Raw genomic sequence first — 19,308 nt, 5'->3', positions numbered from 1 at the left:
CGCCCAGCACTGACAATTTCCACCCGGCACTTCAGCTGAAAAATAGACTGCCGCCCACCACAAAGTGTCCTCAAAAATTAATCAAAAATTAAAAGTTCTGCTGATATTGATCACATTGCAAGACTAAATGTCATGTTTTTTCGTGTTTTGTCATTTTAAATGCAGTTTGTAATTTTTTTGAGCCAGAATTTCGAGCAATAAAAACCTCAAGCGTGTTTCCCACATAACTTGCCTCTTTTTTTGCCATCTTGTGAAGTTTTCTTCGTGAAATGTGCCCTGACCTTTTTATTGAACGAAGTATAGTACAGTGTAGAAGGCGTACCGTCTATACAGTCTGACAGCAGTGCTGGTACCGTGCACATGTACACGATGTATGTATGTACATGTGGAGCACACCAGTGCGCGCTGTGGTAGACCTTAGAGTGCACTACAAGTCTAGTCGTGAGGTTTTCGCGGGGATTTCACGCATTCCATGTACACACAAACAGTGTCGCCACACAACAGTACAAGGGGTGTAAAGTCTAGTGTAGGAGTTCGCGTATCCCGGATGTAGGCATGTAAACACGTTCGCTTCGTCCACACGACGTCCGTACGTGTGACAGCGCGCTAGGTTTTTAACTTGAATGAGAATGAGATCTGTGTAAATTTTAAGATGGCCTCGCAACGTAAGCTGGACGACTTTTTTGGGGGAAACGGAAAAGATTGGAAGATGATTATAACAGTATCTCGTACAGCTCAGATACCTGAGACTATCGAGACAGTTACTCCACCTTCAAAGTTCAAGTTCAACTTCATCGCGGCTGGATACTACTACAACAAGCAAACAGCAGAAACTGTTTCACAAACAGTCTGTTCACAACAAATGCATCACAATTATTTTGTATTAACACATTTTTGTAATAATAAATGTAAATATACTTAAAAATTGTGATTCTTGCATCTTACATACATTGTAATATGCATTTGGCATGATTGGTTTAGCCCTAAAAACAATCCTTACAACAAAGTACGTGTGCACTGCTCGCAATCTCTGACCAAGTTTAAATTCAGCTGCGCCCACCACTAAAAATGTCCTAGCTACAACACTGATTGTCAGCATAAAAATGTACTGGGTAACGAGCAATGGAGAGCTGTTGGTAGTATACAACATTGTGAGAAATTACTCTCTCTGAAGTAGTTTTCAGAGAGTAATTTCTCTCTCAAAAAGACTTCAGGCCTGAAGCCCTTTATTTGGCATATAAAAACATACCAATTTGTGTACCAAGGGTACTTTTTCATTATTCTGCTGCAACTTTGATGACCAATTGAGCTCAAATTTTCACAGGTTTGTTATTTTATGCACATGTTGAGATACACCAAGTGAACATACTGGTCTTTGACATTTACCCAGTGTCTTTAACATGTTTAAGGGACCATAAAATCAGTTGTTTGAATGGAGTCAATATGATATAAGCCACCAGATACAAAGACTGTCTTACCAGGAGCTAATCTGATCTTCATCATCTGTGTGGGGAATGCCAGGCCTGGTAGAGTCACTTTAAGGGTGAAGTTCTTGCCTTGGAAGGATCCCACATCACCTATGGCTGTCACATTCTTCACAAGGAGAGTTGTTCCCTTAGCTTGGACACCATCATAGCTTAGTTCTAGTCCACTGCACAAAATATCAACTCATTTAAACTCATGGTTTTCAATCTTTGGATAAGTATCAAAATTGTGAAAGTCCTAAACCATGAATATTATTATTTGGTTTTACCCATACACTGATGTAAGTAAGCACTGCATACTCGGTACTTGAAACCCAAGTTCTGTGAAAACAATCACAGGCACCCCTGTCAGACAGGCGCTCCTAAACCAAATTCTGAATTAAGTGCATGAAAAGTTAGACGTCTGAAACAGTTGGGAGCGACTTGACACGCAAGAAGTTGAAAAGATCGACTGTTGCAGTTGTTCGGAACTACTCTGGAGCACCTTGATTTTAGATGTTGATCTTTTCATGAGCCGCATCAATTTAATGTTAAGTTTGCCTGTCTGAAACCAACATTTATTTGGGTCGACCTAGAATCACTCCTAATCTATTTGGTTTGGCTCAACTCTGGCAGCCTGTCTGAAACGGGTGTTACTTGCGTGGGATTCACAACCATGACGTTTGCCATGAATATTGTTTATCTTTAATAATGATTGTGTGATCAGGTCTGAACTTACACACTCTATAGGACAAGGAAACATTTTGAATTGGAGTTACAGTTACAATTTACCTTGCTTCCAGTACTGGCTTCATATCTGCAATAGGTTTAGTAGAATGATTGAACTCATCTTGGAGCTCCAGAGGGATGGTAAAAGGCAACCCTACCCTGAAGGGAGGATCTAAGAGACCCACGCTGAACTTATTAGGAGCAGCCTCTGAAGAAAGCAAAGTTACATAGAGTCTATTGGAAATGGTATTCTATAAGCCTGGGCGACTAACTATTGATTGCTTAGTTGAGTTGCGACTCGGTTAATCATGCCGCCTTGTCTGTAACTACAAAAATACTCGGGACTCTCAGCTTGGTGAACCTATTGTGTCGCTCATGACTATTTATGCAATGTATATACTTCATAACACAATCATACATCAGTGACACAATCCTTCAATCTCTTCAGCAGGAAATTTTGTCAGCACAAAGTTTCAATATATTGCGCATGGGGCAAACAATAGGCCGCAATGAATCTTGGGAATTAAAAATAAGTCTTAACTAGTGTCAGAGTTGCAACTATTTGAGGCGCAACAAGCTGAGTAGTACATTTCATTAGTTGCACAAGCTTTGAATTCAATATATCCTATTACAATATTTGTTACTGGACGGTTAACTGGATTTCTATACTTCTTGTTTTCAACATCTAACCAGTGTCACTAAATTTAGATAATCCTGTTTGATCTACATAAACAAGAACAGCTGTTATATGTTTTGTCAGGGTTGTCATGTTCTTATACAAGTTTATTTTGATTGACACAAGCCAAATTAATAATGGTAATATTAAGGGTCCTGAAATTATATTTTCTTGCTACATGTATTTTGCTAATAGTATTAAGTAATAAGTTCTTTTATAACGCATTTCTAAATAAAGTCTAAATGCGCTTTACTAGTGCCCTGGTCATTGGGCCAATAACATTCCTTTAAGAGTCCCTGCCTGTAAAAATGTACCAAGTGCAGACCTGACAACCTTGTAAACAAATTTGAGTACCACATTATCGCAGCAGCATAAACCAGATCGCCCAGTGCACGTCAGCATATGGCACAATGCTTACGGTCAGTCAGCAAAAACCATGGACCACTTCATTTTAGATGAACCATTCATTTAATGTAATTATATATCATATTCACACAAAATACAGGCTACTTCATAAAAAAAAGTTGTATCATGATATCAGTGTTTATCTTAGGGGTGGTTGATGTGGCCTTTTCTGACTTTTTGTGCTCGTGACCTTAACAGTTTGAAGAATTTTTTTTTTTAAATAACCAGTTGACTGCTGGAACTATGTTCCAAATGCCTAGATTAAGGATGCTAAACTGAAGGGCCAAAAAGTTTTTTATTTTAATATCACAAAAAAAGTTGGCCAGGGGTTTCCCTAAGGGCGGTGAGCCCATTTTGACACATTTCTGATCCAGTAACATATACTAATTTCATTGACAAGCTCTGTTGAACAATGTTCCTAAATTATTAGTAACTTAAACTCGGTATGCAAATATTATAACTTGGTATCCATCTTTGGTTGCCCAGTAAACGGACAAACGAAAGCCCACCGTAGAGTTTTCCAGTTCCACTTCAATTCAAGCCTGCTTCAATTCATCATTGTTTCCTTTATCATGCTTTATACAAAGATTACAGGCCATTAAATTCCAATTATTCTCCCCAAATTCTCGGCAGTTGGGGAAAAATCGTGACGTAAATAATAACATCAATGCTACCTCCTGACCTAAACTGCTGCCGCTCTTTGAGATGTCTAAATGTCAAATTGTGTGCACTGCCGACTGCACACGTGCACTGTGCAAAATGCATTATTTTCCACGTTGAGGAATAAACTTCTTCGGAGCATGCATTCTCTTTCTCTTTTTTCCGGGTGGAGGAGTACTTTCCCCCCAATCACTGACACTTCGCCTTCGATCGGCGTCCATATTGCATAGTATAAACACACGGCGACGCCGAACGAATTCGAGCCGAACACGTGCGTTGTGTGCACGTACATGTACATGTAAATCCATGCATAAGGCTGTACATGTACTATACCAGGTTGACCGAACTGGTATGCGCCATTCCCACCCCCTCTGTTACGCATTGGTTTATTAGTTTTCCAGCGGGAGTAAGAATTTAAAAAATAATTCCAAGCACAACCTCTTTTTTATCGAAGCGCATAATGATCACTCAGATGTGGGGTGTTTTTGATCTGTTGTTTTTGCACTTGTGGTCGAACGAATAACAGTTGATTTAATTGAGAACAAAATTGTCCGTTCGTGCTGCAGTTTCAAAACACCGCGATATAGATTTAGCTTTTTGCGTACATTCTGCAGACTATCTCGTACCACCGTACTCAGGGGTGAAAATGCGTACATGGTACGCAAAATGCAAACTGGTTGGCAGGTCTGCAAGTGGTGATTCATGGGTTCTCTTATCTTCTTCCAAAAAATTAGATTGATACATCATCATACCAAACGAATAAATCCAAAATGTGTCTTTACTGACACTTTCGGTTTTGGAGTTATCAGTTATCAAAGTTTTGGCCAAAAAGCCCTGTAAACACGAAAATGTGCGTCAAATTCGTCCGAACAAAACTAAAACATCTTTTTAAACCTTCAGTTAGGCTTGTAAAAAAAGTAATAAAACAAATATAGGATCTCGTTGGCGCGTCATGTTACGCGGACCTGAACCTTTGACGAACAGTGCCCTAGTGCCATTTTCAATGCCTCATAACTCAATGCGCCAATAAGATCAAGTGCGTGGGATCTCATTGGCGCAGAGAGATAATAGAGGTCAAAGTTCAAATTTTACCAATATATTGCGTTTTCGCATCTCAGTAACCTCGTGCGCCAACATCGAAAACATTTTTTAATGGCAACCGGGTGTTGGAAAAGTTTTCATCTAATGATAAATGAAAAACAATCTTGGGATATCTGCAATTTGCATGTCAAAAGATTTTTTGAAGATTTTTCTAAGTACACCTGTATTGCCATTCCACACATTTTGGTCTAGAATTGGCACAACATTCACTTTTCTCATCACTGTAAGTAGCTGTGCCAACAAGATCCCATCAATGTTTTCTTGTATTTGGTTAAGTTGAGTGATCCTTCAGATTTCAAGTGAAAAATAATTGGGATCATGTTGGCCCACCAATATAACAAAGGTCAAAGGTCATATGAAACTACACTAGTGCCTATTTCGGGCGTTTTTGTGTCGTCCAGAAATCACCGCGCCAATATGATCCCATTAAACTGTCTCCATTTTATGATTATATAGATTCTCAGCAACGCATAAAAAACACAACCAAAGGTTCAAAGGTCACAAAGAATATGGGTGTTTTTTATATTTTCTGTCAAAAACCAACTTCAGAGCCTTTTCAAGATTATATTTAAAGAACATGGGCTCTATCCTTTCAGTTTTGGACAGCCACTTATAATATCTAGGCACACATGGTTGTCCAAAATTAATGATAGCGCCCTTCTTCATTTGATAAAATGTTGACAGGGCTTCGAAGTTGTATGAAAAAACACCAGTATTTTCTGTCAAGAGCCAACTTCGAAGCCCTGTCAACATTTGATCATATGAACAAGGGCTCTATCATTAATTTGGGACAATCACATCAGCCTAGAGTAGATATTATAAGTGGCTTTCCCCAACATAGAATCACACCCACCCCCCCCCCCCTAATTTGGTACATTCTTACAGGCAGGAGTCTTTATCTTTCTCAGCTCCCTGGGGAGTACACAGGCCTGAGCTGCCTCGGCGAAAGTAGCTTTTTTATACACAATATCAACCTCTACCCTCGCAGGTATCCATTTATACCCCTACATGTGTAGTTGAAGAGAAGCAATTATAGTAAAGTATCTTGCTCAAGGACACAAGTGCCACGATTTTGATGTTACCTGTAATGCTGAACTAACCTTAAGAAAGCAACTCTGTATTATATATTGTTGGTTTTGATGTTACATGTACATACATACCTGTAATGCTGAACTTGATCTTTTGGCTTGGTAGTGGTTTACCCCCAAACTCTGTCACTCCACTCTCATTCAGTACAACCTGTACCTTAATGGTATGGTTCCCAAGGTTCTTCATGTTTTCTACAAATACAAATAGTCAGGCCATCAAACTAATTAATCAGAAATATTACTATTTCAAACAGTGTGGTTCCCACTGTTTTTCATGTTCTCAACAAATGAAAACAGACAGACCACCAGTAAACTGAAAAGTTTATGCTCTTAGAACATCAGGGCCCAATTTCATAGAGCTGCTTAGCACACAAATTTGCTTAGCATGAAATTTCTTCCTTGATAAAAACAGGATTACCAACCAAATTTCCATTTGTTGCATGTTGCTTGTTACTGGTATTCAGCTATTGGTTGCTTATCCTGAAAGTCACGTGAAAATTTTGTTGGTAATCCTATTTTTATCAAGGCAAAAATTTCATGCTTAGCAAATTGTTGTGCTCAGCAGCTCTATGAAATTGGGCACAGAATATGAAGCAATGCTATGGCTGGTTTCAAGAATACTTTTCTTATGAAAACAATTTGATAAGCATTTTCAACCTGGGTTAAAGTTGGTGCTGTGCATCTGCATTTACTTCATTAACAGTTAAACTTTTAATAATATACAAGATATATTATCAAGAAGACGATCATAAAATACAGATAGAAACGTCGAATTAAAACCAACGGTTCTTTTTCTCATTTACAGGTAGTCATTACATGGTGTTACCGCTAACCTTTCTGTACAGTTATCAAATTGATCATTGGATTATAAATACTTAAGTTGGTTCAACATTATAACCACAAGGAAACCAACAAAAAGTTAGTAGAATTAAGGATCATTAAAAAATGAATGTACATTGGATGGTTGAAAATTAGCAGCTCCAAACCCCTGCATTCTTGGTTTACACATAGACGCCGCTTTTACTACGATGGAAAAGTGGCGGAGAGTGTGGCCAAACTTTTGAGGATCTCCATGAGTGTGGTTTAGTTGGGGTGGGATCTCCTAAGTCAGGAAGATGTATTCTCTCCCATGCTTATTTTGAACATGCACAAAATAAGCGGAGCCCGGTCATAGCCAGCAGTTCTGTCATGGTTTAGTCTTTAATCATTTGCAAGATAGTGTCCCCCCATCTTGATAACTTTTTGAGATTGTGGTGATCGGCATGGTCTTCAAAAGGCCGCAGAGCTGTCTTTGGCTTAAGAACCACATGAATCCTCCAAAAAGATTGGTTTATATATGCCTAGTCAAATAACAAAGCAATTGGGCCTTAAGTACTGTGTTTCACAAAAACCTACAATTTCCTCAATAGATTGTGGAATGAAGTAGCACTGATGCAGTTAGATAACTTACCCATCTTCTTGAACCAGAACCCCCAGGCCTTGACATGTTGACTTAGATGGGATACTAACTCCTCATCACCATTAGGTGCTGCAAAGGAAAGTACATCAGCTAAATCAACTAGTCAACAATAAGTCATTCTTAGGCCGTCTTCTGGTAAAATGTTGACTACATTTGGTGATAGGGCTTTTTCTGTGGCAGCCCCTAAGCTTTGGAATGCGCTACCGTTTCGGATACGTAGCGAACAGAAACTCATCTCTTTTAAATGTAAAATAAAAACCCACCTTTTTAAAACCACTTTCGTGTCTTCTTCTATGGTCAACTGGCCAGTTAGTTTAGAATTTTAGCATAGATAGGGTTAGAGGCGTCTGTCTCCTGAAAAGGTCAAAACATTACCGATGCCAGCAGAGATAGGCCTATGTAATAAGTAACTATTAGTTCTCTGTTGGCAGGACAGACGTATCCATACTTTTGTTTGAAAACACACAATTTAGATGAAGCACATTTATTTTTCCAGATAATAGTGATGTACCTTTTTAAAGCAGAAATTTGACTACACTTTCTAAGACTAATTCAACACATTTAACTGTTACCATTAAAACATGACTGAATCAAGCTGCCTTCACATTGAGTATGTTCTCACAGTGCAACTAGTTCTAGTCAGGGTCAATGTAAACACTAGAGCAGGAGCACCTTATTGAGTTCACAAAGTAGCCCTTTAAACTACATGTATCCATCCATGCTCCACATTAGGCAGGGCTCCTTATTGAGTTCACAAAGAAGTCCTTTAAACTATCAATCCATGCTCCACATTAGGCAGGGCTCCTTATTGAGTTCACAAAGAAGTCCTTTAAACTATCCATCCATGCTCCACATTAGGCAGGGCTCCTTATTGAGTTCACAAAGAAGTCCTTTAAACTATCCATCCATGCTCCACATTAAGCAGGGCTCCTTATTGAGTTCACAAAGAAGTCCTTTAAACTATCCATCCATGCTCCACATTAGGCAGGGCTCCTTATTGAGTTCACAAAGAAGCCCTTTAAACTATCCATCCATGCTCCACATTAGGCAGGGCTCCTTATTGAGTTCACAAAGAAGTCCTTTAAACTATCCATCCATGCTCCACATTAGGCAGGGCTCCTTATTGAGTTCACAAAGAAGCCCTTTAAACTATCCATCCATGCTCCACATTAGGCAGGGCTCCTTATTGAGTTCACAAAGAAGTCCTTTAAACTATCCATCCATGCTCCACATTAGGCAGGGCTCCTTATTGAGTTCACAAAGAAGCCCTTTAAACTATCCATCCATGCTCCACATTAGGCAGGGCTCCTTATTGAGTTCACAAAGAAGCCCTTTAAACTATCCATCCATGCTCCACATTAGGCAGGGCTCCTTATTGAGTTCACAAAGAAGCCCTTTAAACTATCCATCCATGCTCCACTTTAGGCAGGGCTCCAATTGAGGACACAACAGGGCTTGTAGCTCAAAATGTTTACTGGACCACAAAAACAGTGTTTGCACAATACACCATCCAAATAATAATAATTATAGTTAGTTTTTATATAGCGCTTTTCAAGCCCGGAGGGTTTCTCAAAGCACTTCACATTATTACCCCTGGTCACTGGGCCTTAAATCACTCCTTAAACCATCTCAGCTCTTTGGAGAATATACAGCCTTATGCTACAATAGCGCTACTCGGCTAAGTCAATATCACAAGAACCATCTCTGCCCTCACAGGTACCCATTTACCCCTGGGTAGAGAGAAGCTTGTGGTTAAATGTCTTGCTCAAGAAAAAAAATTCTTGGGTCCCAACAACACCCATTTATATGCACTAAGATACTGGAAGAAGAGAACATTAATCTCAACTAAGACTGTCTCTTTGCAGTATTTATTTCATTACTCAATAAACTTAAAGTTATTTGAACATGAATTGTTTCTGTTCAAAATATTACACCATGTCACAAAACCCGGGCCACCCTGCCTTCATGCACAATTAGTCCGAGACTGAATTTACCCCCCGACTCCAAAATAATCAACTCTTCTTCTACTATCGTACAGAATATGAGATATTTATTTACAACTATCAACAAAAAAATAATCACAATATCTTTGCTATAACCACTGGCATGAAAATTAAATCAATAAACGAGAAGTATTACACTACTACTAAATACATAATTATTTGATCTATTGAGTCCTACCCGCCACCAAAGTTCTTTTGTTTCCGGCTGTGAGTAGAGTGGAGTCGGGGTAAATTCAGTCTCGGACGCATTGCGCGTGAAGGCAGGGTGGCCCGGGTTTTGTGACATACCGTGAGGTGTATTAATATTCAAATGAAAAACGCAAGACTTCCGGACTTGTCCGATCATGAGTGTAATGGCCCATCACTGAAAGCACTGAGCTCAGGGCCCTGTTAGTGATTACAATTCTTACCATGCCAGATGACTTTGAGCTCTACTAGAAGCTTCTTAGGAGTGAGATGTGAGCCAGGTAGACGTGAGATAGACTCTCCTTTACGATTCTTGATGTCTATTTGGATAGCTCCTGGTGATTGAATAGAGAAATCAAGATCCATTCTTGTGAAAGGCACTCCTCACTATTGGTAATTACTCAAAATAATTGTAAGCATAAAAAGTGTGAGTGATGGTGAGTGTGATGCATGATGGGACTGAGCATTTTCTGGATAGACCAATGAGTGTGCTTGATACGTTTGCCCATGCCAGCGCCTTTGGTTAAGTCAAGGCACTGGAGCAAAGCAAAGTAGAGGACAGTCTCGCGCTCGCTGAACCAGACTTCCATGAAAGCAGCCCGTCTCGTCACGAATGTTTAGGGTCAGTCATGGTTACGCCAACATATCATACATTGGTTTGTTATGCCTTAGTAAAGGGTGAATACAATACTGTACCAAGCACTAGATCAACGTTCCAATGTGCCTTATTTGTTAACACATGCGCGCGCTCTCAAACATATTTGTATTGCTTCCAGGAATACATTCACCGATACCCCAAACGATTATTAAAGATTGGAACACATTACCACCACGTACATGTATGTACATCATATCCATCACGGACAATAAGAACTTTAAAGGAACTAATATAATCCACCTGTTAAGCAACTTAAAACTATGGCGCAACAAAAAGGACAAAATGGCAATTAAAACTGTGCACTGGCGAATCCCATATACCCCCCCCCCCCCCTGGAAGTGATAAAAATACTATTGAAATGCGCCCACAGGGGGTCAAAAATACGTTGCATTGGCAAAAAACTCAGGCGCATTCAGCCGCGTACTACGGCCAATGATATCATATACAAGGCTTATAATCTCACCCACAGTGCTGCCAGCAGGTTTTCTTTCACCCTGTTTGATCTCATAACCATCAGGCCAAGTCACTACCAGTTTCTCTGGAAGCCTGCAATTAAAATAAGCATACATGGTTTGTACATGTTTTAAGCAGGACAAATCACACAGGGTTAAGAATACTAATTGGAAAGTTGAATTGGAATGTTATCAGTTGAGCAGTCTTTTTCAATGCAGTAAGTTACAACCGGATACTTTCATAAAAGCAATGAGTCACCAACAGATTGCACTATTCAGGGATGTGACAGGCTGTTGAAAAAACTTTGAGCGCCTGCTTACATACATTTATCCTACTCTGCAATGTGGGGTATTCCATATGGGTTTTATCTTTACGATTTTATGAATTTGATCTTGATACAGATGTATTTGATTTAATTCAACATTTCCTGACTTTATTCTTTGTTTTGGAAAATCACTGTCATCATTGAGCTAATAATATAAACTTCTAGAATCAGTCCATTTATAAGGCTTTGTCTGAAACGGCAACTTCAGCTACAGCTACGGTTAGATCGCCCGCATCTGCCTACTCTACAGCACTGGCAGACGCACTGATCTAGCCGTAGCTGTAGCTGAATTCCCCTGTTTGAGACACGGCCTAAGTTGAAACTTACTTTCCCTCTTCTTCCTCTATGTATTTCTTTAACGTCCTGTCATTTGTGGTCCGATCCAACTTGCACAGCGGGACTATCCGCACCTCATTGTACAACAGAGCAGGCTCCTGGTGGTTTCAAGAATATAGAAAAGAGTTGACTAACTTACAAATCAATAATTGCTCTTGATCACAATTGCTCTTGGTCGTCGAAGTTGCGAGATAATAATGAAAGAAAAAACACCCTTGTCACACGAAGTTGTGTGCTTTCAGATGCAAGTTGATTTCGAGACCTCATCTAATTCTGAGGTCTCGAAATCAAATTTGGGGAAAATTACTTCTTTCTCGAAAACTACTCCACTTCAGAGGGAGCCGTTTCTCACAGTGTTTTATACTATCAACCTCTCCCCATTACTCGTTACCAAGTAAGGTTTTATGCTAATAAATATTTTGAGTAATTACCAATAGTGTCCACAGCCTTGAAATGTAGACTTTGAAGCTATTTAATAACAAGTTTTTCTGATTTTTCCAAGGGAAAACAAAAATGGGAAATCCAACTAAGTATGAGGGAATATCGTGCCTATAATAAGGACAGGGTGCACTATTACAAACACTCATTGTATTTGACTCAAAACCCAGTTCATACATGTACTTTCTGCCAATGCAAAGACAATTTTGGCTTCACATGGCCATTTTTGCAGCAAATGTTTCGCAGGAGTTGAACACAGTTCACAGAACACAGTTCACAGAACACAGTTCACCTGGTGCGAATTATTTGCTGCGAATTTGTGACGTCCAAGTTCTTATTGCATTTGCACTTGCAGGAAGTATTAACCGGGCTATAGTCTATGACTATTGTCCCAGTCAAAGCTGTAAAATAGATAGATCTTAAGATGGTTGGAGTATGGCTGGTGTAGAAACCTGTGTTATTTCCATTTCTCCTCCTGTGGCAAACACATCTCCCTCATGATGACCAAACAGTAAGAATCTCTTGATGGTTGCGTTCATGATAGGCACTGTACGTATCGTTCGCACCTACAAACAAATATTATATAACAACTGTTAACAAGAAATTGTAGCAAAATTTTAGCCTTCGAGAAACACTCTGTATGGTCGAAACGTCGGGCCATTAACTCTTTAGTGTATTCATATCATACTAGCGGGATGCCGCGCTTTGGGCGGCAACCCGCTAGAAAGCTCTACGTATAAAATGCTGCGAGTGTAGCGTTGTGTACAGGAAAGGGTTAAAGTGGCTGGGCAGGGTCACAATACAAATCACTCTGGCAAACCACCCATCCAAAGTTAAGACGAATCTTAGTGCTTTGTGAAATCGTACATTAACCCTTGTCCGTCTTTTTTCCTTTTCGGCATTATTTGTCAATCCCATCCAGTGCTTTCCAGTTTCCAGCGGGTCCTGATAGTGGTTCTTTCCCAGTCCGTTTTATATCCCGTTTCATTTATTTTGTTCCCGCACAGGTTATTATTTTCCTGTCGTGTATCGTTTTCAAGTCCCCTTTCTTTTTTCCCCCTCACCAGCCCGTTCTTTTTTCCCCACTTCCCTATCCCATCGTGTGCCCCTTCCCTATCCCGTCCCATATCTAACCCACGCCTCCGTGCCTCCCGTCCCCGAGATCCCGTGCATTGGCATTGTTCTTTGCTTGCCACTGTTTGCCCATAACTCATATTTTCCAGTTTCGCGGGGGTCCCGTTTGTGGTTCTTTCCTGTTACATATTTTCCTGTTCCATGTCCCATATCATGATAGTCCCTTTTCATATTTTTCAATCCCTACCCGAGCCCTGTTCATTTTCTTTGTCATTTTATTTTTGCCATTACCCCGCCCGTCCCCCATTACACAGACATACCTTTTTGTGCCCCTTCCTCCTGTCCCCATCTAGCCTTTAGTTAAGGCGCACGCGGCACACCGGATGGCACGCACAACCCCGCACGAAAAAAGACTATCACCGCGAGCGGCGAAGCCGCGAAGCGCCTTTACCAACTCGTTTTGGGGGCATTATGTTTTTCTTTACATTTGCCAACGATTTTGATGGGAGAAAATGTAATGCATAATGCATTAGCGTGGTGAGTTGCTGGCCAATAAGAAGCCACAATTACTTGCATGACGTCACAAGTTCGTTCGATGCAAATTCGTTACATTTTCTCCCACCAAAATCATGGGCAAATGTAAAGAAAAACATAAGGCCCCCAAAACGAGTTGGTAAAGGCAGGCGCTTCGCCGCTCGCGGTGATAGTCTTTTTTCGTGCACTACATTTTTGTGGGCTGTGCATGCTATCCGGCGTGCCGCGTGCGCCTTGACTAAAGGCTAGTCCCCATCCTAAATCTAACCCGTACTTTCTTCCCTACATCCCGCCCGTGAACTGTTCTTTGCACTTTTTTTCCGGCCCATAACTTTCCCCGTTCCGCGCGGGTCCCGCCATTCAGGTGGTTTTGCGTTTCGTGTATTTTTCCCTATCCAATGTCATCGTTTGTCCCTTTTTCCTTTTTTCCCTTTCCGTATTATTTTCCCAGCCCTTTTACTATGTTCCCTTCATTTTTTGGCCGTTCCCCCGCCCCCTTCCAACAGACGTACCACACAGCGGCCCCTTCCTTCTCCCTGTCCCACAACGTGCTCTAATAACCCCCTTCGTCCTGTCGTCGTGCCTAGCTCGATCCCATGCATTGTTCTTTACTGTATGAACGCGCGAAGTTACTGGACGGTCGCGCTGTGACTGTGACATCACAAAGGACGCCTGCACTCAATCACAAAGTTATAAACGCTCGCACTTTGACTGTGACGTCACAAACAACACATATCCCCAACCCACGGGTACCCCGAAATTGACCCCAGGACGCATCATTTTAGCAGGGTGCGGGCACCACTTAACGTGAAAACAACATGGCGGCGCCCATGCGATTTAAGCGCTTTTATAATATAGATGTCCTTTTGGTTGGTAAGATGTTTGCAATTGCTAATTCCTTAACAAGAAATTTTTACTATTTATTATGAACTAATAATAACTGCTTTACTATTATTATTAGAACATGACAAGTTTGAGATTGGAAGTTTTCATTCATGCATCATACAAAATTAAACGCTGGATTTCTCTACAGAAATTTGAAACAGCGAATTGCATATTCCAACAGACCAATCATAATCATATTAATAACAATAACAAATAATAATGAACTTATAAAGCGCACAAATCCATAAAGGTGCTCATGGTGCTAAAATACAAACAATAACATTAAAATAATATACAATAACAAAAATTAAAACGAAAGCCTAAGTTGATAGAAATCTAGAATGGGTACCTGTGAGTAAGAAGTTCCATTAGTAACAAGCTCTTGTATAGCCCATTTCACAATAACCGCTTCAATGCACTTTACATTAGTGCCCTGGTCATTGGGCCAATAACATTCCTTTAATCTTTCTCTTTTTGTACACTCGCAGGTACCCATTTATACCCCTGGGTGAAGAGAAGCAATTAAAGTAAAGTATCTTGCTCAAGGACACAAGTGAATGGGATCCGAACCCACACTCCGATGACATAATGACCAGAACTTGAATTTGATGCTCTTAACCGCTCAGATGCCTTTTGATACTATACTTATTATAATAATGATTTGAATATATTTACCAGCTGTCCTCTTGTGAACTCCTTTCCATCCCACTCAATGGCCTTGAAGACTGCCCATGGTGACTGTTGTCTCTTCACAGTTATCTCTGGCCGTGATATTATCCCCTCAAACCCACTAAATTTAACCTGCTTATCAAAGGATTCATGGCATTCTCTTAACCACTCACTAAACTGACGGTCGATCTTCACACGCTGGGCCTTCAAATAAAGTACATAACAGAAAGTTACAAGATTTTTTTAATTCACATTTTGAAGAAAAAAAGGTCTTTTTTTGTTTTTAAATGACTACCCGACACATTATAAGACAACCGGCTGGGCTATTTTTAACTAAGCATTTGAAAGAACTGGTTTCATGAAATGCCTAACGTAATGAGATTATCAACGTTTGCTTGTAAGGTGTACCTTTTGAACTACAATCCCGACCATATCTCGTTGGGCTACCGCACCATGGCCCCCGAGCCCCTTTTCAATGTTGGCTGTCAATGCGCGGTCTGCGCTGCCATCAATATTGAGCAGGGGAAGGGGGAAATAGGTGGCCCAAGCATTTTGGCCGGGATTGTAGATTACACAAATAAATTGGCACTTCCAAAAATGATCTACATGTACTTTAATGGTATTGAGTAATGAGATTAGTCAATGGTTTGCAATCTCTTGATACCCCCCAAAAACATGAGTAAACTTGACACAGTATTAAATTAAGAGTATTGAATGTATTTGACTTTAGGCATGCAACTCTTTAGCCGAAACAAACGCAGGCAATTACAACAAGCTTATACTTTCCTGTTGATCACTTGGACCATATTTAAGCTTGCCGTGTATTGGGTCTTTACAGCGTCTGGTTCCCCCCACATCCCTCATATACAACAGGCAATAAAAACACTAAGGAGCCAGACTGTGCAAAACATAGTGTAGAAGGTATGGTGTACATGTTTGAGGAGTACATGTACTTGTGTCTGTGTCTGGACTGTGTACCGTTATTTTCGGCTAATAAACCGCGGTTCATACGTTGATTTTACCCTTTTTGAACTTTTTGAAGAAAAGAAAAAAAATCAGTGCACAATTTTTAAAGAAAGATCTATTGTAAAATACTTTTAGAACAAATACAAGACAGACAGGAAAAATTGTACATCGCCTAACCATGGGCAAACTCACTACGAAAATTCTTTACAAAAAAAATATTTCATGCAAAGTGGACGCCTCCAAAATACACACGCTAATTAGGCGTTTAAAATCAGTTTTTTCTTTATTTTTCACTTATTTCAATGAAAATTTGAATAATTGTATACAAATTTATGCCTGTCAGATTTTTGCTAACTTTTATTCTTTCCTCGTTCATTTAAAGCTTGGGGCAGTAAGGATTGACTGGCGCCAACTGTGGTAGTAGCTGCAACGTTGATCAGTTGCCACAATAATGATACAAATAACAAAAGGAAATAGGCGCTTGCTGCAAAAACGATGCTGTTAACTTTAATACATTTTTACTTTATGCAACGCAACTCGCACTTTGTGGCGACGTACAATGATTAATATGCCACCCAAGTCACTGCACATCGCCACAAGGGACTGCAAAATATGCACTGCCCTTCTCCCTGTGTGCGCTCGCAACTGCAGTTAATATACGCTGACACCTAAATCTTATTTTTTATTTTTGGGGGCATTGCGATTTATATGCCGGGCGGCTTATTAGCCCAAAAATACAGTGATGCTTTTGTTTGAGTAAACTTCCGCGGAAGAACCAATGCAGATTTTTGTCTTCTAAGCATGAATTTACTTTTTTCTTTTTTTTTAATGTCGGAAAACCGCAGAAGAGTTGCATGCCTGTGACTTTCTACACTCTGTAAGTGAGGATGAGACTGACCTGCCCAAGGATGATCTTCTGAAAGATGGTATTCTTGTCTCTGAGCCTGACCTCTAGATCCATAAATGTCAACTTGTTGGTACTAATCTCAAACTTATCATTGGTCCACAGAACACCTGATATTCTATTGTAACATTCAGTGGGAATGGATCCACGCTTCTTTGGCACAGCACACCAATCAAAGCTGCATTGTAAAAACACAAACATTATGTACAAGAAATAATTGCGTATAATATATTGTTCAAGATTATTGATTACTGATAATTTCAAGAAGTTTGATTGTAATCCCAGAGGTTGGAAAATATGCTTATATAATTGCGCATGAAAACTGGATTGTGAAACAATGTGGTCCAAAGCTGTTGTAGCGGTACCGTAATTTTCGGATTATAAACCGCGCGGCGTATAAACCGCACTTCCCCAAAATTTACAAAAAAATATTTAGGTGTCGGCGTTTATGCCGCGCGGCGTATAAACCGCGACCAAAATAAAAATAAAACATGAAAAAACTAACCTCAAAACACGGAAGTGAAGTACGCAAACCTGCCGCGTTACGGGTGATTGTTTTATCTCACACTATCAGTCCTGAGTTATACTTTTTTTCCATCAACAACCCTTTTCAAGAATTTGCGATTTGATGATCGGTTGTGTTGACCATGTTTTGTGAACTTGTTTGGCAACAAACTGTCCGTGAATCAAAGATCGGTCGGCAACGCACACCGATAAATAGTTGAACTTTGCCCTGCATCGCATCGCCCTCTGTTGACAAAAGTTGTCCACGTTTGATTAGACTGGGCCCCGAGCCTCGAAGCGTGGGTCAGACGTTCAAGCTATTTGTTGTACAATGGGCAGCCGCTCTACTCGATCCGTCCGAAGTCTAGCCAAGATTTTATGAATGGAACTATCACCGGCCAATCAACAACGGCCAATCATCAAACGGCCAATCACCGCATGCGTACACACAAAGGGGCCGTGCTTGTTTGCGGTCCTCTTTGTGGCGATCTGCAGTGACAGGCGGGCGGCACATCAGTCAGTCTTGTATAGTTGCCGCAATGTGGGAGTTGCGTCGTAATTAGAGTAGAAATGTATTGAAGTTTACACTATTGATCGTAATTGAAATGATCTATTATAGGATAGTATTCTTTTTGTAAGCTGGCAGCACCCCCTTTGCGGGACCACATTATTGTTTGTGTTGGATAATTATTGATGAAAGTTACAACTGAAAATACGTTTATTATTGTGATACTGAAAAAACCCAATAACAGTTTTAAAAATTGACAAAGTTAAATCCTACTTTATTTGTAGGTAAGTGAGATCGTGTTGCAATAAAAATTAACTTCAGACAGTGCGTTGACTATCGTTTCAACATAGGATTCGTCTGCAGAAGCAGTGAGTGATAAAGAAACAGTGCGAAGATTTATATCCAAGGAATCCTTTGCCTTCCGTTTTGTTTAAATAGAAAATAAACAAACCAAAACCAAACAGTCCTTTTCAGGGCTACCACAACACAAACGAGAGTTGTCTATGACTGTTGTTTCTGTTTACAATGTATAAAGGAACATTTTTTAAAAATGTAAACAGCTCCTAAAAAAATCCTTTATAAAATATAAAAGAAATAATAATGGGGACGGCTAAAGTTGTTCCCTCACTTTTATTGTATAGCGGTAGTAATGAAACAAAATGCGCTACCTTATTGTTTGCGTAATCATAAGGACAGGGGATTCACTTTTATTAAACATCGGAGTAGACGGGAAATAAGGTTGAAATGGGTCGTTCAATAAGGGAATTAAAGAAAAGTGGTTGTTTCTCCCTCCCTTTTACAAAGTGTAGTCCCACAACGAGGATCCACAACAGATATTGCAACGACGGACGGGCGGACGGACGTAGCGTGTGTGTAGTAATGTATCCTGCAGCGTGCACATTAAGCACATGTACACATGCGAGTTCGTAAAGCTAGCAATCTGTTAATTGCGCTGCTCAATCTCGAAATTGCACAACAGATGTTGGGGGCACCGTATTGAGCGATGTTCGCCGACGCCCTCATATTTGCGCCGCCTGGAAATAAAATTCCCAATGTTACTGGACTCAACAATCAGGTCGGTTTGAAAACGTTTTGTTTGACCCCCGGCGCGGCATAGTTCTTGGCGTACGTCCATTCACCATTCTGCTGTTGCGGTGTGCGTGGTTGACCTGAAGAAACCGCTGGCTGACAAGAGTGTAGCCTGGATGTCTGACGTCAGTATATAAAGATCGTGGGATAAATAGACAGGGGACGAGTCTATCTCGCTGAGACACGAGTATAGCT

The 19,308-nt window shown here is 40.2% G+C and overlaps 1 protein-coding gene across 1 annotated transcript in view; it reads right to left on the bottom strand.

The window, feature by feature from the left end:
• Window positions 1-19,308, bottom strand: part of LOC139949528 (structural maintenance of chromosomes flexible hinge domain-containing protein 1-like) — an 88,275-nt gene that overhangs the window by 33,626 nt on the left and 35,341 nt on the right. The window contains exons 12-21 of the mRNA XM_071947905.1: window positions 17,007-17,190; window positions 15,149-15,346; window positions 12,433-12,546; window positions 11,534-11,640; window positions 10,892-10,974; window positions 9,995-10,105; window positions 7,573-7,650; window positions 6,195-6,314; window positions 2,256-2,400; window positions 1,479-1,651 (exon numbers count right to left, since the gene is read on the bottom strand). Of these exons, the coding sequence (XP_071804006.1) occupies window positions 1,479-1,651; window positions 2,256-2,400; window positions 6,195-6,314; window positions 7,573-7,650; window positions 9,995-10,105; window positions 10,892-10,974; window positions 11,534-11,640; window positions 12,433-12,546; window positions 15,149-15,346; window positions 17,007-17,190 (1,313 nt within the window). The remainder of the gene's footprint in view (window positions 1-1,478; window positions 1,652-2,255; window positions 2,401-6,194; window positions 6,315-7,572; window positions 7,651-9,994; window positions 10,106-10,891; window positions 10,975-11,533; window positions 11,641-12,432; window positions 12,547-15,148; window positions 15,347-17,006; window positions 17,191-19,308) is intronic.

The sequence above is a fragment of the Asterias amurensis genome, chromosome 17, assembly GCF_032118995.1.
Source record: "Asterias amurensis chromosome 17, ASM3211899v1".
Lineage (NCBI taxonomy): Eukaryota > Metazoa > Echinodermata > Asteroidea > Forcipulatida > Asteriidae > Asterias > Asterias amurensis.
This window is presented reverse-complemented; position numbering and strand designations above follow the sequence as displayed.